The sequence below is a fragment of the Microcebus murinus genome, chromosome 12 (assembly GCF_040939455.1).
Source record: "Microcebus murinus isolate Inina chromosome 12, M.murinus_Inina_mat1.0, whole genome shotgun sequence".
In the NCBI taxonomy this organism is placed as follows: domain Eukaryota; kingdom Metazoa; phylum Chordata; class Mammalia; order Primates; family Cheirogaleidae; genus Microcebus; species Microcebus murinus.
In genome coordinates, this window is record NC_134115.1 from 10017723 (window position 1) to 10045367 (window position 27645).

General features: G+C 41.8%; 1 protein-coding gene across 1 annotated transcript in view; it reads left to right on the forward strand.

The window, feature by feature from the left end:
* Positions 1 to 254: 254 nt before the first annotated feature.
* LOC105881324 (MAP/microtubule affinity-regulating kinase 3-like) overlaps positions 255 to 27645 on the forward strand; it is a 41298-nt gene continuing 13907 nt past the window's right edge. The window contains exons 1-11 of the mRNA XM_076008520.1: positions 255 to 448; positions 1531 to 1584; positions 12151 to 12199; positions 16019 to 16084; positions 16846 to 16916; positions 20405 to 20461; positions 22889 to 23125; positions 23297 to 23416; positions 23665 to 23758; positions 24087 to 24199; positions 25066 to 25109. Of these exons, the coding sequence (XP_075864635.1) occupies positions 422 to 448; positions 1531 to 1584; positions 12151 to 12199; positions 16019 to 16084; positions 16846 to 16916; positions 20405 to 20461; positions 22889 to 23125; positions 23297 to 23416; positions 23665 to 23758; positions 24087 to 24199; positions 25066 to 25109 (932 nt within the window). The 5' untranslated portion in view covers positions 255 to 421. The remainder of the gene's footprint in view (positions 449 to 1530; positions 1585 to 12150; positions 12200 to 16018; positions 16085 to 16845; positions 16917 to 20404; positions 20462 to 22888; positions 23126 to 23296; positions 23417 to 23664; positions 23759 to 24086; positions 24200 to 25065; positions 25110 to 27645) is intronic.

Genomic DNA, 27645 nt, shown 5'->3' on the forward strand with positions numbered 1-27645 from the left:
TTGAAATGAATTATCAAATACTTTATAATTTCCGAGTTTTCATTTGTAATATGGTAAATATCCATTCATATAACCCACATTTGGGGTCCTCAGTAATCTTTAGGAGCATAGAAAGGACCAAAAAGCGTGCAAACCACGCACAGAGGACGTCCAAGGCCCTTTCCGTTTGGGCTGCGGACGCTCCCTCAGCGCGTCACCGCGCACGCGCCGTGCACACGCACGCAGGCGCCGCCGCCCGCCTCTCTGCTCATTGGCGGCGCGAACTTCAGGCCCAGAGCTGGTGTGACTTGTGTTTCCTGGTCCTGGCGACGCCCCTCTCGCTCATGTTCCCTCTCTCGTCACTCCACCCTCCCTTCATTCTGGATTCCCACCCTCCATAGGAAGTGTTTCTGTCCAACCATGACAAGCCGACCAGGTGGGGATGTGGGAACAGGTCTACTTGGTAAATGTCAGTAAAACTGGTTCTTGTTTCTTAAGATAAAAGATGCACATAAACAGAAGCTGCGGTTCTTTCTCCTCGGCTCCTGGCGGCTGGTGTTGTCTGCTGGTATCCCACCCGTGTCGGAACAGGGCTGGTATCCCACCCGTGTCGGAACAGGGCTGCCAGGTGGCCCTTTGTTGCCTCTGTACTTATTCCCCTCGGTGAGCCCCAGATTGGTCCCTCTCCTTGCCTAACTGCCTAAAGGGCTTTTCTGTTTGTTTGTTGTTTTTTTTTTTTTTTTGAGACAGAGTCTCGCTTTCTTGCCTAGGCTAGAGTGAGTGCCGTGGTGTCAGCCTAGCTCACAGCAACCTCAAATTCCTGGGCTCAAGCGATCCTGCTGCCTCAGCCTCCCGCGTAGCTGGGACTACAAGCACGAGCCACCATGCCCGGCTGATTTTTATATTATATATATTAGTTGGCCAATTAATTTCTTTCTATTTTTATGGTAGAGACGGGGTCTCGCTCAGGCTGGTTTTGAACTCCTGACCTCGAGCAATCCGCCCGCCTCGGCCTCCCAGAGTGCTAGGATTACAGGCGTGAGCCACCGCGCCCGGCCTTGTTTGTTTTTTTAATAAAATGATTTTAAAGTTTTCAGATTCAACACCAACCTATTTATGTATTTATTAAGCTCTCACTGTGAGATACACTCTGGGAGCATTCTGGGCTATGTAAACCTATAAGAGCGATAGTTCCTGCCCTAGGATCATAGAGTCAGCTAAAATTAAAATGTCAGTACATAGTGAAGAAAAGATTTGCTAAATTACATATCTTTTTAAAATCTTTTCATTATATATCTCTTTCTGTTTTCTTTTTTTTTACTTTGAAGGAGATAATTCCACCTTTGTCTATAAATATAAAATGTTATGAAACCACTTTTTTTATGAAGCTAAAATTTTCAGTTGTACATCTTTATAAAGTTTCAATTAGTTATAACCAACTAAGTTTCACATTTTCAAGTTTGTATGCTTGCTTGCTTTTTAACAATGCCATATGTTAGTCCATGGTTACTAAATTCTTAAAATTCTTAAATATTTATTATTGTTTTCTAGGTGGCCATTAAAGTACTTGATAAGACCAAATGTACTCCAGAAAGTCTCAAAATGGTAAGACTGGGACAGTATTCAGTATTTTAAAAATGATTTTCAGTGCTAATTGCCATCTAATTTTTCCCTTAAGTACTTCAATCATAATATTACTTTTATTTATTATGTTTAGTGCTCTAAAGCTTCCTATTCCTCAAATGAATTCAACTTAAATGTAGTATTTGATAAAAATAGTTGGGTCATCTTCAGTTGAAGATTATGATTTTTAAATGTTCTTAATAGCACAAACTAAAGGCTGTACTTTCTATGTATTTTTAATTGATTTATTATAGATGTACAAAGCTATAGTTTTTAATTGAATATTCTAAATTTTGACAAAATAGAGTTTTACAAAATGATATGGTACAAAAATATTTTCACATTGTCAGTATTGTGCAGATTTGTGTGCCTTCATTATAGTTAAGACTGAAATCTTTAAAGTCAGCACTTTGGCTTCTTAATCTCTTGACACGACATGTCCAATTAAGATGCGATGACTAATTAGTATAAAAGGACAATATAAAAGTAGAACTGAATAAGAGTGAAAAAGCATGTTTCTAAAGCTCTCTTGCTATTTGTATGATTTACCTTAGATCAGAAGATTTCTGCCCTGGGCAGATTTTGAAAGTCCTAATGCCTAGACCCCAGTAGAGATTGCATTGCTTAGGGAAGGCCCGGGCCTAGGTAATTCACTGCTGCATCTGTAAATAATTAATGATCTTCATAATAAAATCCTTCTAGTATTTTTTAGTTTTGCAAAGCCTTTTTGTATGCTTCATTTGATTTCTAGATTTAGCCAATAGTAGCTTGGAGACCATGAACTAGTAACAGGATGTCCTGAATTATGTTAATTACATATAATGTATATTAATATAATTAATTATATATAAATTAAGTCCCTTAATTTAAGCCACTTAGCTGAGTGTCTAACTTGACCTTGAGCAAGGCACTGAACTTTTCTGGATCTTGGGTTTCTTATCTTTAGAATGGAGATAATAATTTTATCTTCTCATGATGGATGTATTTATAAAATAATGCCTATAAAAGAGCTTTGTAAACTGCAAAGCACTGTACAGTTGTAAGATATTTTGATAAGAGTAATTCTCTATGTACATTATTAATATATTCCTAATGGTTATTTCTATCCTGATAGTTCTGAAGCCTTGTCCCTGTTATATATGTGGGAGGTGGGAAGGGAATAGACTTTCTCTGAAAATGTGTTTAAACAAGTGCTTCTTTGTGACCTGAAGCCCATACTAGGCCTTAAGCCTTCTCCAGGTGGTCCCAGAATAGATCTAAAAATTCCAGTCCTTTGTTCTGAAGAACAAAGATCTAAAAATTCCAGTCCATTTCCTCAAACCTTCATTTCTTCATTTATCTAAGGACTTGGTACTAATAAATAAGTTAGTAGTTACTCAGATTTGGTATTCAGAACTAAAATTAATTTATAAAGAAGCTTACGAGGACTCTAATTCAGTATTCTATAATGTTACAAATCTTCCACTATCCATATGTACCTGAATATAATTGGAATTCTAGCCATTTTCCAGGAAAAATTTTATCCTAGTAATGTGTCAGGTTGGCTGCAATTTTCCCTTACTTCTTGCTTGCTTGCTTGCTTTTTTCCATTATTTTTGCTTGTGGTTTTTAATTGCTGCTATTCTTTTATAATGATGATGACGACAAATTGCTGTTTGTGTCATCGTCATCAATTTAGTAATTTAGTTCATGGTAGATTGTCTGGTTAGCCTGATAGTGTGATTTTGCATATTTTCATCAGCATTGTTTGGCTTATAATTTGGCTTATAATAATCTAATAACTACAACGTTAAGATTTGTTTGTGGTAGAGTTGAAGTACGAACCATCATCCCCAGAAGACTTATGCGAAAGCCAGATCCATCCAAGTTAAATAACCTGATAAGTATAATAGTTTCAGTTTATAGAGCATTGTTTAAAACTGTGTAAGTTCATATTCTTCTCTCATAATGTAAATTAGAAGCATTCCGTGTACATTTGTTGCAAATACTTTTTCACGGGTTTCTTTTTCCATGGAAGGCTGGCAACAAGGTCAGGAGCATAGGCAACTTTGGCAGCCCCACTTGGAATAGTTGTTCTCACAGCCTGTTTTCTTCTCAGACCATTCACAATTGTATCACACTTGCCTTGGGAACACTTCTCAGCTAGTGATTGAAAGCCCTGAAGCCACAGAAGCTAACATTCACTTTAAGGAACGTTCTGCCATGAGCAATATGTAATCTGTTTTTACTGCCACTACCAAAAAGGTGGACTGGCTAATTCAGGCAGCGTTTGAACACACATGTTAAAATAGTGTCAGTTTAACAATGTTGAGGCTTGTGCATTGGGTCATATACTTTTACTAAATGTACATAAGTAAACCTGAGTTGACTGCATATTTGTAGATTGATATTATCGTGCCCATAAAACTGGCCTGTTTGGGAAATTGGCTGTTATCTCTCTTGACTTCTTGGAAGATCAGATAAGTTAGTTTAGAATTGAAGATGTGAAACCTTAGCATTAGTGACTCTATTTTGCTTATTAGTCTGGTCTTTTGGGGCCTTATGCAGTAGCTTAGTCTAAAACAGTGGCCTCCTGTAATTTTTATTTAATAATTCTCCCATTTTGATCAAGCTCTCCCCTGGGGGAGTGTAACTGACACCCAGACGTCAGCACTGCTCTCCGTTACGATCATTTCGGGTTTCCAGTCTCAGCATGGCACTAACAGGTTAGGGTGTTCACATTATCTTGTATTTCTTTGACGTTTTATTGTTCTAGCCAGAAAAGGGCCCCTTTTAAGACTATTATGATGTCAGGAGGAAAATACCAAGAGTTTGGAGTATGCTCCTTAGGTAGAGTCTCCATGAACCAAACCAACTAAAATCAAATAGCCAGATGTGGAGTCTACCCTTGTTAACCAGGTAGTCTGCTCTGCAACACCTGATGTATTTGTCGAGGTACAGGAAGAAGTGTCATCAACTGCACAGATTCTTCTCTCTTCAGGTAGTGGATAATCTAGCATTCCATGACCAGGTTAAACTAAACCAGGGAGCGCAAGTTACCCACAGAAGCTCCCAATTGTGGAATTTTCTCTGCAGCATTATCCTGCCAGGTGAAAGAGGTCGGCATAAATAAGGAAAAATGAAGAGGGGTGAGAGTCTTATTGTGATGGGGAGTCTTGTTCTGATGGTTTTGGGAAAAGCTTTTCCAAGCATGAAGTCAGCAGCTTCGTGTATGTTGTGGCGTCAGGCATTCTGGTGAACTCTTTATGCGGCCCATGCATCAGGCATGAGGCTTGTCCCTTGAAATTTACATCACGTTCTCAGCTTCTGCTTAAAGGGCTTTTAGGAAAGTGGTTTTCATTGTAGGGTTGTAGCCAGATAATAGAGAAAACTAGAAGAATTCAGTTCCATTTCTGGAAGTTATTTCCGTGATTTCTCTTAATATTTTAGAAGCCTTTTTTGTTTCTGCTTTCAAATCGGATGGTGTAGGGTTAGCGCTTGTGCCCAGCGCCCCTAGAGCACGAGACGCCCGCCCAGGAAGAGGAAAGCTGCTCTCTCTTTGAAGCTGGCGTTAGTTTGGGAGCCAGTTAGTGCTTAGAGCTCTGTAGCATTAATGGCCTTTTTGACATTCCAGGGAAGGAAGGATAGTTATGGGACAAATCAGGGAACCTTATAATTTGAAGGCAGAGAGAAGCAGTTCATGCTTTTCCTGTGGTCTGTAGTGTAATTACTTTTGCTGCAGCCACCCTGGGTTATATAGAGCACCGTTGCTTTAGCCTGCTTGAATCAGTAGTTTTCAACCTTAGCTGTGCATTAGAATTATTTGTGGAGGTCTCTTTGTTTTTTAAAGCACATTTCCTTCGTAGTACTTCCTCCCTAGAGGTCCTGGCTCGGTGTGTCGAGGCTGGGAGGTGGTGATCCGGTGCATGACCCAGGGCGGAATGTCTGCTGGGTGTTGAGGCCTCTCAGGCAAGAGTTCCAGAGAGGGGAGGTGTTGGGCAGTGGCAGTGGAAGCGTCTCTGAGACGCAGAACACTGTAAAATGAGTCATCTTTAAAGTAGGTTACCTTTTGAAAGAGGAGAGGAATTGAGAATCTGGGGGGTAATTAAAGGAAGTCTAGGTGTCATTCTCACCAGGGCTGTGTGCTGGGATCACCCCATCCCACCCTAGACCCACCGTAATTTGCATAAGTGTACAAATAATGTACAAGGATGTTTCCAATAGCCAAAATGTCTAGCAGTAACCTGCATGACATTAGTACAATTCTGGTCAAATAAGCTGCAGTGTAGCCACACGCCTAGTATCTCCCCACGTCTGTATGTGCCTCCTCCTGGGTAGGGGGGAGAGGCCACTGCTTTTGGCTAGTGTTCGACCAGTGGTCTTCATAGTGCTATTGATTACCCCATTCCCCTGTCATGTATTATCTTTCCTGTCCTAGTCTTTATTTTAAAGTCAGGGTGGTTCAAGGCAGTGATGAGAATCTCTCTCCCCACCGTCTTCCCTTGAACCTTGCTGCGGTGGCTCTCACATGCGCCCCACTTGCCACGCGCCCCTGCCGGGAAGCCGTTTGCCTTGCGCCCCCTTTCCCCCTTCAACCTGTGTGATGGGAAGAAACGGTAAATTCCCTTCTTGTCGAGAGGAAGTGGTGCAACTGTGGCAACTGTCAGCTGTCTTTTCTTTCGTAGGAATTCCCTGTTCAGGCAAAAAACTTTCCTGCTCTTGTGGCAACCGGTGGCATCAGTTTCTGTGTCCTTCCAGAGATACTCTATGTATTGAGAAGCAAACACACAAATTCTTCCTTTTTTGTTGTTTTGTTGTTGTTGTTTTGGAGTTTTTTGTTTGTTGGTTGGTTGGTTGGTTTCTTGAGACAGGGTCTTGCTCTGTCACTCGGGCTGGAGTGCAGTGGGGTGATCATAGCTCACTGCAGCCTTAAACTCCTGGGCTCAAAAGATCCTGCCACCTCAGGCTCCCAAGTGGCATGTGCCACCACATCAGGCTGATTTTTTTTAAGAGACAGAGCCTTGCTGTGCTCCCCAGGCTGGTCTTGAACTCTTGGCTTCATGTGATCCTCCCACTTCAGCCTCCCCGAATACTAGAACTACGGGCATGAGCCACCACACCTGGCCTTATTTTTCCCTTTTTACACAAAGGCATTTTTCTTGACAATGCCTTCCACATGAACTTTGTGGACTTCTGTCGGCCTCTCTCTTGTTTTTTTCTGAGAGGCCTTGGATGCGTTCTCTGTTCAGCAGAGGTGTGGTGGCAGGTGAGGCAGAGCAGGCACAAGGACTTGACTGCCTGGCCTGTTCCGCCCCACACCTGTGCATCTGGAGAAGGCAGCCTAAGCACTTTGATCCTGAGGATTTCGATCAGTTTTATGCCTGTAATCCCCCATGCACTCTCTCGTACTCATTTTATTTTTCTATTGATTGGTAACATTGTCTTTTTCCAAAGATAACATCTGCACACTCCAGGTCCTCACTATTGGGACATATTTCTTTACTCTCTGACATTTCTGTGTTTGATTCTTTAACTAGTACACATTTAAGATGGAAAAGGGAATATGGAGAAATAAGGTGAATTAAGATAGTAGAGGCTGGGTGCAGTGGCTCATGCCTGTAATGTCAGCTGAGGTGGGTGGATCGCTTTCGCCCAGGAGTCTGAGGTTACAGTGAGCTGTGATTGCACCACTGCTCTTTAGCCTGGCTGACAGAGCAAGACCCTGTTTCAAAAAAAAAAAAAAATTGTAGAAATCAGTTGAATTGCTCTTACTTAAATGTCCTTTTATAATCAAAACTTTAAAAATATGCTGAATGGTCCTTACAGGACTTTCCTTAAAGCTCATATTTTCCTTTCAATAAATTATTCCTTCCAGATTTAACTATCTTTGGCCATCTGATTCCCAGAGTATGAAATCTCTGGCATTTTGATGCCACTTTTAGGCAAATTTGCAGGGGAGTAGTTGAGGCAGGCCTGTGAGATCAGCCGCTTCTCCCCGCAGAGCCAAGTCCCTAAGGTAGGGGTCGCCACAGAGGATAAGGAAATTATTAGGCAATAGAGAGAATAAAAGAATACACAGAGACTAAGGTATAGGTTACAGTTTTATATATATAAAAAGATCAGATATAACACAGCAGAGTTACTTAGGAGATTGATATATCTCCATAAACACCAACAATATGGTTAGATTCATACAGGTTTTTAAAATCACAGACATCAATTACCAGTCGTCAGGGTAACATATTTGCACAACAGGGAATGCAGTTGCTAGGGGATGCAGGTAGTGGGTTGAGGTCAAAAGTCCTCTCAAAGGGCTTCTAATCTATCTCGGTGAACAAACAGGTACAAAGTGTTTCAGGGGCTAACTTATAAGTTCTAAGAGGTAGTTGTCAGTTAACAAAGGCATAACAAAAAGAGGTATAGTGACTCTATATTTCTTTGACTAGTGATGGTGGACTTCAAGGTAGACAGGAGAGAGCAGGAAGCCCATCTCTATAAAACAGGTTGTTTATAACGACTGGGGCGCATCTCTGGGCAAAGGGCACTCACTGTCTCCAGCTCCCATCCTGTGGGCCATATTTGCCTTGTCTTTCAAGACATAGGGAAGCTCACAGATTTTGAGATACCAGGAAGCCTTCCTGGAAAACATCCCTACTGGAGATTTGAGAGCTCTCCCATGATAGCAGCCTCTCTAATAAGTGAACCGTTGAGTCCACACATTCCTTTAGAGCAAAATCCTGCAAACTCCTGTTTCTGTCTTTAATATAGCAACATAGGGTTATACAATAAAATAACGGTCTTATGAGCCACATCGCATTAATTCTTCATATTTCTCAACACAAATTGTCAACTTTTTAAAAAGTTCTATGCCCACGTGTTACTCTGGACTTTTCTATATCAGCAGCTTAAAGTTGTTGATTATTTTAGCAGGGAATTTCTAAGGTAGCAGCGTGGAATCCTGAGATGAGCATGACTTTGAAGCCAGACATCTCAGAGCTGGAATCCCGGCTCCCGCGCAGACTAGCTGGGGTTCGAAGGAGCTGCTTCACCTGCCCCAGTCTTCCTTCTCTGTAAATTGCAGAGGATCATATTCGCCTGCTGGAATTGTGATGATTAAGTCAAATAAGGTCACAGACGTGGAGCCACTGGCTCTGTGCGTCAGACACAGCCAGCACTTGGTAACTGGCAACTGCTTCTTCCCCGTCCCCCTCGCCTCACATCGCACAGCGTTCCCGCCCCAGCGTGGCCAGTTTCTGCCTAATACGCAATTCTGATAGTGAGGTGGATGCGGAAAGCCATCTTGGCGACATCCTGACGCTGCTCCACTGGGGAGTCTTTGGCTGCTCTTTCTGCCCACGGGAGTGAGCTTCTACTCGCCCTCTCTGTCTGGCCCCGTCCTCTGTCCTTTGTGTTTTCCTGGTGCATTCCCGGTGTGACCTCTGCTGTGACTCGGGACTTTGCAAACTTCAGTGTGGTGTGTGCTGTGCTATCTACTGCTGCTTAAAAATCCTCCTCCAGAACTTCCAGAAAAAAACACTTTCCATCTCTCCGTTTCTGAGTCAGGCATTTGGGAGTGACGTGGCCGGGCAGTTCTGACTCAGGCTCTGCTGTCTGCAGGGGCTTCGGCCGGATGCCGGCCGCGGCTACAGTCATCCAAAGACCTGCCCGGGCTGGCACGCCCGCTGTCCAGGGGCACTCACGTGGCTGTCGCTGGGACCGCAGGTCCTCGCCGGGTGTGGGCACAGGCCTCGCTGCGTGGCCACGTGGGTCTGTCCGTGAAGGTGCTTGAATGTCTTTATGACACTGGAGCAAGTGACTTGTCAGAGCAAGGAGGGAGCTGCAGTGCCTGCTAGGGTCTGGTCAGTCCCTGAAGTCCCTGCTGTCGCTTCTGCCGTATGCTGTCGATTGGAGCAGGCCACTAAGTCCGGCCCACACTCGAAGGAAGGGATGTTAAGTTCTGCCTTTTGAGGGGAGGAATTTATGGACATACTTTAAAACCACCACACCTGAGCTTCTTGTGAAAAGTAGGATTCTGAGGCCTCATTTCATATCCAGTGACAGGTGGGACCCTGGACCTGCCGTTTGCACAGGCGCCGTGGAGAGTCTGTTGCAGGCGGCCTAGAGTCCACACTTGGACACACTGCGCTGGCCAGAGTGGGTCACTTGGTCCTCGTCTTCCTTAAATACCTTAATTGGTTGCACCTCCCCACCCTTGCTCACATATGCAGAGCACTTGTACGGCATTTTCAACTGTGGACATCGTTTTTTTCAGTCCTGCATAAGTCTAGTACCTCCCCAGTGCCTGCTGTCTGCGACAGAAGTGAGTGTTCCCTCCCTTAAATTCCTATCAGAGCCCATCTTTTCCCTGCTCTTTGGCTCTAATTCACTTTGGTTCCATTCCACTGCACTGCTAGTGGGATTTTAAATGATTGCCTTCATTTGACCTGCTCTTCGGCCTTCAGAATCACGATGACTCTGTGACGAGCATTTTGCTGTGTAGGTTTCACAAGCAGTGTGGTCACTGGGGTGCGGAGGAGGCTGCGCAAACCACGCTTTTCGGCAGGGACTGCTGTCATGCAAGCGTCTGTCAGACAGAGGCGTCCCTGCTGTGTGCCAGGTTGGCTTTAGGTGCAGTGAAGGGAGACAGGCACGCTCCCCGTGCATGTCAGGGTGATGACAAAAGGTGCACAAAGATGTGTCATCACAACTTGAAGGGCATTCTAGGGGAGAAGTGAACAGACGGCTATGATGGAAAACAAAGGAGACCTAGATATATAAGTTTCCAGAGATTCTGCCTGAGACTTCAAGGATGAAAAGGGAGAAGAGACTTAAAAGAACTTAGTATTAATGTGTTCTAGTAACTGAAAGGAGTTGGGGTGACCAGAGCTGATGCTGGAGGGTAAGTAGAGGCTACAGGGTGCAGAGTTGCCATGGCCATGGTCGGGGTGTCACTCTAAGTGCAGTATCCTGAGCTATATTGATATGGTGTCTAAATTGGAGATTTTCTAATTTAGCAGTTGTGGAAGTAATTGGGAGATTCAAATTAAAACTACCAACTCAACTATAGTGGATTGGAAAACAGGATTTTTGTGTTAGCTTGACAGAGGGAAGCTAGAAAGAACTCAAGCCTGAATGGTCAACAGGGATGTGGGTGGCCGTCTTGTCATCTCGGAACACAAAATGTGGGAGCGACCACAACAGCTAGGGGAGTATTTATGTTGGAGATAAAAGGCTCCTGCCTTTAAAAACAAGCCAGTATTTCAGACAGGAAAGGCTATTCATCCGATTCCATGCTTTTCAGTTCTGAGCTCAGGTTCACAGCTTCGGTCTGTCAAATCCCACCCATGCCCACCTCCCCTGAGCTGCTGATTCAATTCTAGGTGAGACCCAGTGGATAGGGACAAGTGCAGCAAGAGTCCAGTGAGCTCCCACCAGCTTCCTTCCCACGTGGCCAGCTGCTCCTCCTCTGTCGAGGCTTTTCCCAGCCCTTGCCTGCTGGGTGGGTGCTAGTATCCCGGGTCGACCAGGTTCTGGTCAGATTCCCCATAGAAAGAGAGCAGGGCCTTGGAAGATCTTTTTCTTTCTTATCCTGGCATCCTCTTGTTTGCAAGGGAGTTGAATACGGTGGCCTGTATAATTCTGTATTTTTTTGAGGTCATATTAACCCAGGCCATGATAATATGACCCTTCTCTGAATTTATAATACGTGAATATACAGCAACAATTCGATGTCTCTCCTTACTCTGCTGGCCGCTCTGCTGGCCTTGGCAGGGCGATTCTTCGTAAGGTCTCACCAGGGTCCACTTGTGTGGCTGCATTCAGCTGGTGGGTCGGCGGGGGCTGGATGCAATCGGGACAGCCGGTCTCTCTGCCTACACACCACCCTTCATCCTCACAGAGGCTTGACCAGCGTCTTTACACTGCTCAAGAGAGCAAGCCCCGCCATGCCTAACCTCTTACCCAGCCTCTGCTTGCTTTGGATTTGCTAACACCCTGTTGGCCCAAGCATGCCGCATGGCCACACCTCCTGTCAGTATGGAAGAGGCACTCCACAGAAGCATGGACCTGTGAGGGGTGACTCATTAGGGTCGCTAATGTAGCAGACTATCACAGCCTCCGTGCTAAATTACCTGTCATCTCTAGTGAGGTTTCCCAAGGTGGGTTTGTTCCAAATATTCTCATAGAATTATTTGGAATTATAAATCTAATATGCTCATGGTGTAATTTACTGGGACCATACAGAATTGGGACCCCTGAGTAGACAGTGAATCAGACTAAATTTAATCATAATAAAACTAGCCTTGCCTGGGTCTACTCTTACGTTTTCAAGATAGCAAAGTGAAAGAGTGTATCCTCCCTCTTTGAGACCTATGCTGTTTTTCATAAATGAAAGTATTTGATAACTTATAAAGCTACTTCAGAGTGACTCTAGACTTTTGTATTAGTCTTAGATATTGAATAATAAACATTAGCAATAAATGTATTACCTAAGAGATAATTTACATTTATATTGTGTTGGTAGAATATAATATTTAATAACTTATATTGGGGTATTGTTTTGTTTTGTAGATCTACCGAGAGATCAAAATTATGACGATGTTACGCCATCCGCATATAGGTACTTTCTGCTATTTAGAATACTTTTGGGTCTAAATGCATTGTTGAAAGCATGTCATAAAGCTAAATATGTATTCAAGAAATGGTAGAAAGAGACTTGTTCCCTTCCCCTACCCCAGGTTGGGGAATAGAATACATATCCAAACTTTTGATCATTTGTGTTAACTTTTTGAAATTACTGAAGAGAGATTTAAAAGCTTAGGTATTAAACATTTGAATCTATAATCATAATAACTATAATTTTCTGATTAATGTATTAGAAAATATAATTATATTTCATTAGTAGAGAGAAGGGAATTATAAGAAGTCAGAATTAATATTTTCAGGAATTCTGCCTCCAGACTGTCTTCTGACCCAAGGCTGCAACATCAATATTTTGCTGGGTCTCCAGCCTGCCTTGCAGATTTTGGACCTGCTAGCCCCCATGATATCATGAGCTGACTCCTTAAAATAAATCTCTCTCTTTCTCTCTCTCTCTCTCTCTCTCTAAAAAAAGAGAAAAAAGGAATTAATATTTTCAAGGGTATACTTTGTGCTGTGACTACGTTCCACAGAAAATACCTGTATACTGAATCATATTTAAAAGATGGGATACTTGCTATTGAAAGGGATTTTGACAGGAATTCTTTTATAAAGCGAAGATTTGTTTCATGTGCCCTCTGTGTGTAGAACTCTGAGTTGGGTGCTGTGAGGTCGGTTTAAAGATGAGGAAATACCTCCCCTCATAGTAATTATAAGAACAAAATGAACATGTGCAAATACTGAATACTCACCCTACACTATATATATATAATGAAAACTTTTGATCCTACATATATCATAAGGCTCTTTTTAAATTATTTAACTGCTTTATATATAATATATATCTCAAAATGTATTTTTATGTCAGTGATAGCTCCTACAATCTAAAAATAGTATTTCAAGAGTGAAATCACTCTTAAGATAGTCCATATAAGTTTGCTATCAACATCAACTGTAGGAAATGAGAATGGTAACATTTAGTGTTAAAGTTAGCCTATCAAGAGTGCTTCAGGCACATGGAATGTAAGAATAACATGGAAACACAGGCAGGAAAAAGCTTTGACACAGAACTGCTGGTTTTGATTGTATACTTTAACAAAAGGCTTAGGCTCTGTTTTGTCAAATCTAAGCTACCATCATTAAAAAGACATTATTTTTTGGAGATTTTTTGATAAAGGCCATTCTCACTGGGGTTAAGTGATATCTCATTGTGGTTTTGATTTGCATTTCCCTGATGATTAGAGATGTTGAGCATTTCTTCATATGTTTGTTGGCCATTCTTCTGTCTTCTTTAGAAAAATTTCTGTTCAAGTCCTTTGCCCACTTTTTAATGGGGTTATTTGATTTTTTCTTCCTAATTTTCGTGAGTTCTAAGTATATTCTAGTGAATCTACCATTTGATCCAGCAATCCCATTGCTGGGCATCTACCCAAATGATCCAGTGACACTCTACAAAAAAGACACCTGCACTCGAATGTTTATAGCAGCACAATTCATAATTGCAAGGCTGTGGAAACAGCCCAAGTGCCCATCAATCAAAGAATGGATTAATAAAATGTGGTATATGTACACCATGGAGTACTATTCAGCTCTAAGAAACAATGGTGATATAGCACACCTTATATTTTCCTGGTTAGAGCTGGAACCCATACTACTAAGTGAAGTATCCCAAGAATGGAAAAACAAGCACCAGATATATTCTCCAGCAAACTGGTATTAACTGAGTAGCACCTAAGTAGACACATAGGTGCTACAGTAATAGGGTATTGGGCAGGTGGGAGGGGGGAGGGGGGCGGGTATATACATACATAGTGAGTGAGATGTGCACCATCTGGGGGATGGTCATGATGGAGACTCAGACTTTTGGGGGGAGGGGGGGAATGGGCATTTATTGAAACCTTAAAATCTGTACCCCCATAATATGCCAAAATAAAAAAAAAAAAAAGACATTATTTTTTTATATACTACTAAGAAAGGAAAATGCTACCAATACATCATCCTAATATCAGGGATATTAATTAAATTAGAGATCTTAGAATCAGTGAAATACAGGATGTTTGAAGAACAGGATAATCACAGGGAGGCAGGAAGAAAATAGCAGGAAGAAAACCTCCTTTGTCTGCCTTTCCTTTCAACCCTTTGGGCCACCCAGCCCAGCCAACTCTGGATTTCACATTCCAGCTTTTCATGAGAAAACTTTATCACTATTAACTAGGACTAGCTAACATAAACATATTTATTTTGTCCTTTAATTACTTCAGTTATACTGATTAGAGTTCTTTACTTACTAAATGGTATATCTTTGATAATAGATTGAAATTTTTAAAAATTCATTTTGCATTAAAATAGTTTTCTCCAGCCGGGCGTGGTGGCTCACGCCTGTAATCCTAGCACTTTGGGAGGCCGAGGCGGGCGGATTGCTCAAGGTCAGGAGTTCAAAACCAGCCTGAGCGAGACCCCGTCTCTACCAAAAATAGAAATAAATTAATTGACCAACTAAAAATATATATACAAAAAATTAGCCGGGCATGGTGGTGCATGCCTGTAGTCCCAGCTACTCGGGAGGCTGAGGCAGTAGGATCGCTGAGCCCCGGAGATTGAGGTTGCTGTGAGCCAGGCTGACGCCACGGCACTCACTCTAGCCTGGGCAACAAAGTGAGACTCTGTCTCAAAAAAAAAAACAAAAAAAAAATAAAAAAAAAAAAATAGTTTTCTCCAAAGAGCCAAAATGTGCATTGGTGTATGAGAAAGGTTTTATTTTTATGCTGTTCAGCAGCCATGTATTGCTGAACTTTCTTAAATGGTTTTTCTTGGCAATTTGAACATATCAGAGTCTAAGGAACAGTATGATGGTTTTATTCATGAGTTCGTCAAACATTTATTGACTACTATGGGAGGCACTTGTTTGGCCTAATACTCCATGAAAGAATCAGAAAATCACCTGCAATATAAAAGATTAGTGTGTCCCCTGCCTTTTTCTGTAAATTTCATTTTAAAGTAAGTATTAACACAATCAAGTAGATACGCACAGTGGTGACTTGATAGCTTCACAGATTTGCTTTAGTTGCATTTAAAAATGTGTATCTTTCTAATTGATGTGTTACAGTTTTATGAATTAGCAGCAAGAGAAATAGTTCTATCTGTAACAAGGGACGGCTGTAGCAAAATCACACTGACTTGCTGAAAATCATTCCTTAGGAAAAGTTGTTTTGTTTTGTTTTTTCCCAGTTAATAGCAGTATAATCATTTCTACGTCTTTCCTCTCTGGCTTCTGAATAGTAATAAAGGAAACTTGTTCTTTGGGAGTTGTGCTAAGTTTCCTAAGCATCAAAGGGCTGAAGTGGAATTATATCCTTAAAGCCATAACGACAAGTGAATGGATGTGCAGTTGTAGGAGTTAGTAGAGCTGAGCGATTGCTGCAGGTTTCGAGAAATGAGACCGCTTTTCCAAAGGTGCAGAGAGTGAGCTGGTGAGAGGGCAGGTAGCCAAGAAGCAAATAAAGGGCACTGACAGCAACGACAGAGGAAGAAGCAAGCACAGATAGCCCTTGCTCCACTGCTGAACGCATACTGAAGTCTCACTGAGTACCCAGAAATGATCTTCATTGTTATGGAATTCCATGCTTTTATGAAAATTGTTATAATATTTGCTAAAATTCCCCAATACCATTTTTGAGAGGGCCAGCTATTAAAATCTTGAACAGGGAAAGAGTTGCTTTTGAGAGTCAGTTTATATGTGCATGGCTTGTGCATCCAGACATTGGTTTCTTTTTCTCCTGTATCCTTCCCCCTCCCCCAGTGCAACTATATGAAGTGATAAACACCACGACCACCATCTACATGGTGATGGAATACGCCAGTCATGGTAAGAGCATTTATATATTATATATTGGGGTTTTTTTCTTTATTCCTTTTTAAAAGAATACAGAACCACACTTCCCATATAATTGTTAAGGTTTCATTTAACATCCAGAGTCATAATATACTAGGATGAGAGTAAAAAAGCTGACTCTTAGCAATTCTATGGGTTGCCATTAAGTGTTTCACTATTAGCTTTGTTAACTGATAAAAGCCAAGACCCTGGATTTTTTATTGTGGGAAAATACACATCACATAAAATTTACCATTGTAACCATTCGAGTGTACAGTTCAGTGGCTTTAAGTATGTTCACATTGCTTTGCAGCCCTCACCACCATCCATCTCCAGAACTTTTTCATCTTACCAAAGCTAACCACTAACCCCTCATGTCCCCTCCCCAGCTCCTGGCAACCACCATTCTGTCTGCCTGTGTGAGTCTGGCTGCTCCAGGTGCCTCATGTAGGGACTGCAGTATTTGTCCTTTTGGGACTGGTGCATTCCACTCAGCATAAGGTCTTCAAGGTTCATCCACATCGTGGCCTGTTTCAGAATCCTCCTTTCTAAGGCTTTTCTCCAGTTTAAAGATTTTAGTGGTGAACTTACATGCCTATGGCTAAACTTAAGACCAGCTTAAACTCTACATATTTCTGTCTGACTTCATTCCTATGTTTAATAATGAGAACATTGCTAAAAGTGACACATTATCAAATGGGAAAATTAATGCTCAGAGTGGGCCTTCTGCTTACCTTTATTTCTCTCAATTGTAGGCGATGTATATGATTATTTACAAGAGGTGGGGAGAATGCATGAGGAGGAGGCCAGGGAGAAGTTTCGCCAGGTAGGAATCATTGCATCTTTAGTTTGTTAATTTAATAAAGTTATCATGCTTAGACCCTGAAGCAAAAAGTGTTAGCCTCCGTAAGTGCTTAGAAGGCTCACTGGGTGGCAGACATTGGCCATTCAGCTGGAGAAATCATATTAGGTGCCCTTCATACCTAAGGTACTGCGCTAGAGAGGTCGCCATGGGCCCTGTTCCTAGCTTTGTGAAGTCAACATTAATCTCACTCTTAACTTTCACTTTTGACTATTGAGCCTTAAAAATCTAGAGCTATAGATGTAATATTTAGGATTACATCAATTAAAGCCATTTCAAAGTTTTTAGCAAGAAGAATGGCACAATCCCAAAATTTATGAGTTTTGTCTTACATAAGCCAAGACCAAATAGAACTGAATCTGTTAGTTAGTGATTTTCCTCTTTGCTTGTCTTTACGTTGCTCTTTAAGGACACAGGGGTTTTAATGAGCAGGTTTTAAGCATAGAGGTGACTTAACCCTTCTGTCTTTATTAGTAATAATTACTATTACTGATTGACCATGCCAGACACTGGGATGAGTACTTTAGCTACATCAATGTGAATCTTGCAGCAGCCTTGTGAGTTAAGAAGCATTATGCCCATTTGCTCCACACAACTAAGAGATGAGAAGATTACATAACTTGCCCAGAATTCAGTGCAAGTAGCAGACCTTCCATAGATTCAGAGACCCAGGCCCTCTGACTTCAAACCTCAATGTTGTAATCATTATGTCCTGCTATTATTTAGACTAGGAATCAGCAAACTCTTTATGTAAAGGGCCACATAGTGACCATTTTAGGCTTTGTGGTCCATATAGTCTCTGTTGCAACTATGTAGCTCTCCTGTTACAGCATAGAAGCAACTGTAGACAACACTAAATGAATGAACATGACTGTATTCCAATAAAGCTTTATTTACAAAAACTGGGATGAGCCAGATGTGGCCCATATAGGCCCTGATTTGGCAACCGCTGATTGAATGGAGGAAAGGAGCAAGTGCTTTCCTGCTTTTAAATGAACTCTGTCTGCTCCCAGTTACAAGGTCCACATTGAAATGGCAGTGGGGCCTCATTTCTCTCAGAACCTTTCAGTTTTGTTTTCCACACATATACGTTTGTCATAACAGATAGGAGACTTAAAGCTTCGCATTTGGAAAGGTGTTTTTAGCTGATTTTCAAGTTTTCTCCTAACAGTGCCTCCTTTGATTTGTTTAGTTGGATATTTATAGTTAAGGACTCGTTTCTAAGTTTCCTAACTTCTGTTGTTGCTAAATTTAAAAGCTTAAGAAATCCTAATGGTACTTTGAATTAAAATCTATTAAATATCAAAGTTGAAAGTAACTTCCCTGATCCTCAGCTTTTTCTAGCTATAAAAAGAGGAAATTCTACTCGATGAATTCTGTCATTCTTTCCAGTTCTAATATTTTATTCTGTGGTGTATGAAAGGAAACTCAGATATTTACTAGAAAACCAATCTGCCCCTTTTCATAACTGTACTCTTCACTTTTATAAATTAGCCAATATTTTTGCTTTATACAACTTAATTTTGCTCCTACTCAGAAGAATCTGACTTGCAAACATTTATGTGAATATGGCTTATTGAGCATGAGGAAAGGCTAATGTCAGCCAGCAAGAGCACGCCTGCGTCCGGACCCTCTCCAAGGAAGCAGTTGGCGCTTCACCCCACAGCTGCGGTTCTCTGCCGTCTCTACCCAGCCCCATCTGCCACCTGCTGGGGTCCAACTCTTCAGAAAGGCTTAGACCTTTACTCACCTCAACCTTGAGGCCATGACTCTGGGCTTGTTGTTGTTTTGTTAAGAGACAAGGGTCTCACTGTGTTGCTCAGGCTGGATTCAAACTCCTGGGCTCAAGCGATCTACTCACCTCAGCCTCCCGAGTAGCTGCGACTACAGGCATGTGCCACTGTGCCCAGCTTCTGTTTTTATTTTAAATTCCCTGCAGAAATTCTGAAGCCTTTATTGGAGGAACCTATTAGTTAGACCAGGACAGATGGGATGTGTGTGTGTGTGTGTGCGCGCGCTTTTACAATTAATGGCTTCGTTTACAGTGCTTGGTATTAATGTTGTCCCTTCTCCTTACTGCGGTGTTTGCCTAAGACTGCTCCTTTAGACCTGGAGAATCAAGCATGATACTGGTGCTTCTGCTTTTTCTGTTTCTAATTGCCATGCATTCCAGGAGCTTGTAAGTCATCATTTCTTTGACTAAAGAAAAAAAGTTTTCCTGTTTATGACAAGGATCATAGGCCCTTCTTTCCATATTCATGAGCAGGTGGGTTTTCCTTCACCATTCCCAGCCTGGTTAATACTTATGCCATTTTAGTTTTTTGGTTGAGCTCTTGTTCTTTTCAGAGAAAGAGAATAGACTCCTGGATCTATCTTTTTTACCTACCTCTTTCTTGGTGGGCTGGCAGTGTTAGTGCCTCTGTTCTTTCATATATGACTGCAAGTGAGTTAGGCTAACACTCGTATTTTAACCTAGACAACATCCAGGTTCTCAACCTTCTTTAGAAGTCATTGTTCATAGCCTAAGAATGTGGCGCACACGTATAAGCCCAGCTACCCAGGAGGCTGAGGTGGGAAGATTGCTTGTGCAGAGGAATTTGAAACCATCCTGAGACAACATAGCAAGACCCTGTCTCAAAAATAAAAAATGAATATTAATAAATATACATGCAAAATACCAGAGAAAAGACTAGAAGCAAATACAAAACAATAAGAGATGCTTCCTTCTTTAGTGGTAATACGGGCATATATTTGTATATACTTTTCTATGTTTCCTAAAATTTTTATAATGAGCATATAAAACTTTAACATTAGAAAAAGAGACTGTTTTAAAAAGTTACCAGTAGATGTGAAATGGCAGTAAGACAATGTAGTTAACGTGCTGACCACAGGAATAATGGCAGCTCCACTAACGCACACTGTGTGCAGGAAGTGGGGTCCCTGTCAACAGTGCGCGTGGCACTCTTCCTAGCGCGCCGCAGCACAACACGCACGCCTCCATTTTAAGGAAGAGGAACCTGAGCCTCAGAGGGTGAAGTAAGTCCACTAACTATGCATACTTTGGTTCTGAGTTGGTTACACAGTCGTGGGAAGGCTGCACCAGAGCCATCTGGCCCTGGGCCTGGGGGCAGCCAGGGCCCCCAGATGCAGGCGGTTGGTTGGATGCCGGCGTTACGCTCCAAAACAAGTGGAATGTCAGCAGGAAGAGTCCAAGAAGAAATTCGCAGTTAGAACTGGAGAGAACAGGAATGACAGCCTCACCTATCTCTTCTTGCCCTCACCCCTGAATTTCTCTAGATTGAAAAGTTGAAAGCACAAGAAAATTGCTTTTAGAAATCCACACACTGAGGTGCTCACTGAGCATTTTGCACGTGTGAACAGTACGAAGTTATTTCATGTTAATCACGCATCTGCAGCTGTGAGAACTGACCCTTCCGTGTCTCCTTGTCCAGGTGGTCTCGGCGGTGGATTACTGCCACAGGATGTCGGTGGTGCACAGGGATCTGAAGGTGCGTGGAAGTGTCCTAAGTGTGCGCTCTGCCCGCACGTGTTCAGTTCTCTCATCACAAGTGCGGCGCACATTAGATTTTGTCTTAAACATAATAAGGGAAAAGTCAGTCTCATAATAATTGGATCCTTTCAGTCAAGTTCTGGTAGAGCATCAGAAATAAATAAAAGTGAGGTCCATGAGAAGGATTCACATTTCAGTTAAGGTGCTGGTGGTTGTCTGTGGAGGACAGTCACCACACAGCCAAGAGATGCGGGGTCCTTCCTCCGGAGGTGCGTGGTCACGCCTGGACAGGGGCCTCGGGGCCACCTGGAGTTCTTTTCTGCTTCTCCAGGTGGCGTCGTCTCCTGTTAACAGCAGCGCCTGTGAGACTCTTTCACGGCCTCCCCGCATGGGATGAGGTTTCCTACTCCACAGAGAAAACGGAAACAGCGGGCAGAAACCCCCCAGTCTCGGCAGAACCTGGATGTGCGGACAGCCGCACCGCGTCCCCGTCTCGGCCACAGGGAAGGCCCTCGACGGCCGCGCGTCCGCCTCGTCCCGCTCCCTGTCGCCTCCACTCGCCCCGCTCTTCTCAGCAGCAGCGCTGCCCGCGCATGTCCACAGGTCTCTCCCCACGAGTCCTCTCCACCCTCGGCCCCTTCCAGTCACGGCCTACTCTCCAGACACTCTGCACCCATGTCTTAGCCGGGTCCTCACCCTGCTCGCCTTACATGGCAGCGTTGACTTGCTTGTCCCTCTCCTGCCCGCCCTCGGTGGGGTCCTGTTCCTCCCTTAGCTGCAGGGGCACCTGTGTGCTGAGGACCCCCAAGTCCCTTCTTGCAGCCGGGGCTCTCCCAGGGTCCAGGGCCAGCCGACAGAAGGGTGTCTGTCTTCACCGGAGTGTCCCTCAGGCACTCGGTACAGCGAGTTCAAAGCCCAAACTCTTCCTTCCTGAACTTGAACCTTCACTGCTCATTCTGGTGACTGCTGTCCCTCAGGTGTCCCTCTGCTTTGCCATCCACTCAGTCACCAGGTCCTTTTACTGCTGTTCTCTAAATATTTCTTACCCTCACTCACTTTCCTGTCTCTTAACCATCCCAGGCCAGACGCCATCATCTCATACTTGATTATAGCACTAGTTTCCTGCCTGTTCTTCTCTGCTTCCAACTTTCCCTGTCTCTTCTTCTCACGTGTGTTTCCCACATTGCGCCCAGAATGGACTTTTCTAAAACTACAAGTGAGATTGTTATTTCTCTGCATAAACAACTCTTCAGGGGCTTCCCATTGCCCTTAGGATGGAAACCCAAACTAGTTGAGTGCAGCCCTTTGTGATTCAGCCCTGAGCGTCCTCCCAGCCTTCTCTGGCTGAATCTCCCTCCACACTGTGTGTTCTGGACTCTCTGCTCCGCCTGAAACAGCGCTCGTCAGCACGAGCGTTAGGACCAGCGGCACCTTCTGGAGCTCCGACATGGCCGCCTCTGGGAAGCAGTCCCTCCCTTCAGCGCCAGGCTTCGGCCGCTCCTCGGCTACACTTGGTCTCAGGGCAGCTGCGAGTCTTTCTGCCTCCCCCTTCTAAAGTGTGGGCTCCCGAGGGCAGGGCCCTGTCTGTCTTGTTTATTATGTGTCCAGACACTAATATAGCATCTGTTGTGTAGTAGCTACATAGTAAATACTTGTTGAAATAAATGGAAGTGGCTGTGATTTGTCTCTTGAATGGGTTTGGGATTCTTCCTTCCCCATTAATAGCCATTTTACAGCTATGTAGCAATTTTTGTAAAATGTGACTATCCACTTCAAGCAAGTGCCCATTTTTTTAAAAGCCCCTGATTATTTTTAATTTAAAAATCTGTCAAAGGGCCAGGCATGGTGGCCCATAATCCCAGCACTTGGGGAGGCACAGGCAAGAGGACTGCTTGAGGCCAGGAGTTCAAGACCAGCCTGGGCAACATAGTGAAACCTATCTCTGTAAGAAAAATAAAATTAAAAATTAGCCAGGCATGGTGGCACACGCCTGCAATCCCAGCTATGCGTCAGGCTGAGGCAGGAAGGTTGCTTGAGCCCAGGAGGTTGAGATTGCAGTGAGCTGTGATTGCACCATTGCACTCTAGCCTCAGTGACAGAATGAGACCCTGTCTCTATAAAACAAAGAAAAAAACCTGTCAAAACCTTTCTTTATGTTGGGGCAGTTATATTTAAATTAGTATATGAATTAAGGATAATTATTCTAGCACTTCATGTCTGTTATTGATTGTTAATGTGATAAAATTAGGAGTTCAAATTTGTCTCCTATATTTTTCCTCTAGAAAAAAATGTTTTCTCATTTCATTAATTAGGAGATATTACTTTTATAACATTACAAAAAGCTTCTTTACGAAATGTCTAATCTTGCATAGTTCTAATTATATTTTGGTTAAATTTTATTTCTGTTTTGATGTTTTCCCTCTAGCCGGAGAATCTCTTATTAGACACCAGGCACAACATCAAAATTACGGATTTTGGACTCAGTGCCCAATTCACGCTGGGCACACCACTACAAACCTGTTGCGGGACCATTTTCTATGTAGCTCCAGAAATCTTGGAGGGGAAGAAATATCACGGCCCTAATGCCGACGTTTGGAGCCTAGGGGTGGTGCTTTATGTATTTGTGACCGGCGCCCTTCCTTTTAATGGGGACAGTCCGAAGGTATAGGAAGCGGTTGTATCCATGTAATATATAAAACTAGAAGGAGTTTTATAAAATTATATGGGCTTATGTTTTTAATGTTCTATCAGTTTAGGGGTTTCAGTGGGTTTTCTGTTGTTTTTTAACCTAAAGTTGACTCACTAGTTTTCTTTCCTCTCTCCTTGTCCACAGGAGATAATAAGGAAGGTGAGAACGGGAAAATACAGCGTCCCCTCCTGTATCTCCAAAGAATGCAAGAACCTCCTGAAGGGCTTACTTGTGGTGAACCCACATGGAAGACGCTCGCTCCAGGTAATCACATACGTGGAAATAAGTAACAACTTTGGAGAGTTTTTAGAGTATTTTTAGAACTTATCTTGGTTTGCGTGGCATACTGAACGTTTGCCGGGGACATTTTAAGCAGGAGTTGAGACAGTAAAAAAAAATTTAAGTTATCCTTTGACCTACGGTCAGTGAAATGTTGAAAATAAAGTTTCCTAAATATTGTGACTATCGGAATATTTTATTTTATGCTTCTAATGAACAGTTCACCTTTTCAGAAAATCATGGATGATGAATGGGTGAACTTAGAACACACGGAGAAACTGACACCCTACGTAGAAGAAACCATCACCCGAGATGAGAAACGCATTGGTAATTACTCTGTGCCTACATGCTTACGTGTGCCTGTGCTTGTATAAGTAACATATTTCTGTTTGGATTCATGCATATGCCTAAGATGTGAATAACGGAGTGTTAAGCCCATGTTCGTAATGAATCAGCTTATCTGTTCTGTCATATTTAGAAACTTAACTAAATGTAGTTTCCTACAGTAGCACCCAGTAACTCAGAAGCAAGTGCTCATTTGTGTTAGAAAATGTGTGATCTTTTAGGTCAAATAAAGAAAATTGTTTTACCCTGTAACAGAATGATTTCTTACCCAAACAAAACACATAATCTGTATTTTACCCATCTTGTTTAGAGATTCTGCTGAGGATGGGGTACGAGGAAGAAGATATTGAAGAGTCACTTAAACAGCAACAACCGGACGAAATAAATGCCACCTATAGATTGCTAGAGGAAAAATCTGATGAGGTAGGAGTGATCAGAGAGGAAGAGTTGAAATGCCCTTTATGTCAATGATCAGTTTATGTAAACTAGTTCCTTAGTTTTTATTTTTTAGATATGTATAACATATTTCATTTTATATGTATATGTATGTTTGTATGATATGTATATATGATATGTATAACATATGTAATATATCATTTTCTAAATTTACCTGCAAATACCAAATCTAACTCCTATGACCATTATAAGCCAATATTTGAACTTCAAGATAATCACCCTCAATAAGTAAACAGAACACTTAGAGTTATTTGAAAAAGCCTGGAAAGAAGAACATAGATAAGTAACCTTTTGTGACTTTTTCCAGCAGTAAAAAAAATAATTTTGCCTGAGTTTGTGGTTGTCATTTTTAAACACTGTGATTCCACATCTCTCCAAATGAACTGTTTCTGAGAGGTCTCTGTGTTATGAGAAGTTTAGTTTCCTAATAAACCATTTGGGTTTGTGTTGTGGTTTGTTGTTTTTCTCATTTTCTTTTAGCTACATGCTAATGATTCCAGTTCAAGCAGCAGTCTTCCTCTCGCTAAGGTTAGGCCGAACAGTAATCTCAACAACTTTGATTTCAGTAGTCTGTGAATTATTACTTTACTGATTATTATAAACCGCTATCATAGTCACCCTATCTTAGCTGTTTTTCATGTTCTTTTCTACCAGAAGAGAGGGCAGAGGTTGCTGTCCTTGCTCCCTTTTCTGATCTTTTGGCCATTACTATGGATGTTTTAGCATAGTTTAATTTAAGGACTGAGTACTCCTGTTTATGTAGATGAGTTTTTTTTTTCCTCACTGTACTGTGCTTACCAAATAGTTTAAGACAAAAATGCCCTTTTTTATAGAATAACACGACACCCGGTGTCACAACAGAAGGAAGACAAAATAGGTACGTTTGCAATGAGAGAACTACAGATGATAGATACTCAGTGATTCAGAATGGAAAAAAAAAAAAAAGGTATAAAATTTTACCTGTTTGCAAGAAAATTTGTTTTTCACAAGATAAATGGAAGCATGTTATTTATTTCCCACTTTTAAAATCAAAATCAAAATAATAACAGTAAGTATTCTCTGAAGGTAAGTTAAATTTGAGTGCTAATTTTTAGCAAGATACTAGGGTTCCAAATTCTTATCTCAGCACCATCCTCCTGGCTGGCTCGCTGAGTGTGATGATTGAAAGGATGCAGTTAAACCAGGGAGGTTTCCTAGAGGAGGCAGACAGTAAGTAAGCCATGGTTCATTGTACAACAGTGAATAGGGAAATAGAGATTATTCTGTGCACATTAATAACTTGAGTAAAGGCCGGGGGTAGTGGGGGAGCAGGATGAGGACCTGAGGCAGGAGCCACAGGTAGAGAGCAAGGTAGAGACAGTGAGTGCTCAGCAGTTTGCCAAAGGCTCCAGGTGGCCACGTAGTAGCACAGTCTCTACCTAAGAAAGAGAGACACTTGAGCATCCAAGAGAAATGGAGAGTCTAAAATCTTCTGAATGTTTTTTATCTGGTTGAGGGCCAAGCATACACAGAATGAACATGATTTAAAACACTAGTAGTAATCTGTCAATAAAGACAACACTATATGCGGATGACTTTCTTGAGGATATGAAATAGGAAATCAGTAAAATTGGTAAAGTAGAATTAGATAGGTTCGGAGAACCCGAGAAGTAGGGTTAGTTGGGGGGAAAGAGAGGAGAAAAGGACAAAAGTAGAGAGTAGTTAAATATGTTTTATTCTGTATAAAGCCAGTGTCCTAGGCTGGCATGGATTTTCCTTCTTTGCAGAAGAGTCTCGTATCAACTAAATTCAAAGATAGAAATAAAGAGATTAAAGTCCAAGTGAGTCCTGGAGTAAAAATGTATAAAAATCAGCTTGCATCCTCCTTCTAATTTGAACAGTTTGGTCATGAAAGCAAACCAAAATTGTTTTTGTAACCAAAAAATATTTCAAATTGTTTTTGAAAACCAAAATTGTTTTCTTCTGACATTTACTTCCTTAATACTCATGTATTGATGGGCACCTGGGTTGTTTCCACACCTTTGCAATTGTGAACTGTGCAGCTATAAGCATTCGAGTGCAGGTGTCCCATTTGTAGAGTGTCATTTGATCTTTGGGGTAGATGCCCAGTAGTGGAATTGCTGGATCAATGGTAGATCTACTTGTATCCCTTTAAGGTATCTCTATATTGCTTTCCACAGAGGCTGAACCAGTTTGTAGTCCCACCAGCAGTGTAGGAGTGTTCCTATCTCTCCGAATCCAGGCCAACATTTATTGTTTGGGGACTTTTTGATAAAGGCCATTCTTACTGGAGATAAGTGATATCTCATTGCAGTTTTGATTTGCATTTCCCTGATGATTAGAGACGATGAGCATTTTTTCATATGTTTGTTGGCCTTTATTCTGTCTTCTTTTGAAAAATTTCTGTTCATGTCTTTTGCCCACTTTTTGATAGGGTTGTTTGATTTTTCCTTGCTGATTTTCCTGAGTTCTAAATAAATTCTAGTTATCAGTGTTTTATTAGTGGCGTAGCTTGCAAAAATTTTCTCCTATTCTGTGAGTTGTCTGTTTGCTCTCTTGGCAGTTTCTTTGGCTGTGCAGAAGCTTTTTAATTTGATCAGGTCCCATTTGTTTATTTCTGTTGCTGCTGTGATTGCCTTTGGGGTCTTCTTCATACATTCTTTCCCTAGGCCATTGTCTAAAAGAGTATTTCCAACGTTATCCTCTAGAATTCTAATAGTTTCACACCTATGTTCAAGTCTGTTACCTAGCCTGAGTTGATTTTTGTGAGAGGTGAAAGGTGTGGGTCTTGTTTAAGAATTCTACATGTGGCTATTCAGTTTTCCCAGCACCATTCATTGAATAAGGATTCTTTTCCCCAGTGTATGTTTTTTTCTGCTTTGTCGAAGATTAGTTGGTTATATGAGGATGGTTTTATATCTGGGTTCGCTGTTCTGTTCCACTGTTCAATGTCCCTGTTCTTGTGCCAGTCACAAGCTATTTTAATTGATATAGCCTTGTAGTATAGTTTGAAATCTGGTAAATTGATACCTCCTATTTTCTTTTCATTGCCTAGGATTGATTTTGCTATAAGGGGTCTTCTTTGGTTCTATACAAAGCGTAAAATTATTTTTTCTATCTCTGTGAAAAATGATGACGGTATTTTAATAGCGATTGCATTGACTCTGTAGGTCACTTTGGGTAGTATAGACATTTTATACATTTAACATAATGAACATTTAACAATGTTCATTCTGCCAACCCATGAGTATGGTATATTCTTCCACCTGTTTACATCCTCTGCTATTTCTTCCTTCAATGTTTCATAGCTCTCCCTATAGAGGTGTTTTACCTCCTTAGTTAGATATATTCCTAGGTACTTTATTTTCTTTGTTGCTATTTTGAAGGGAATTGAGTCTTTGATTTGTTTCTCA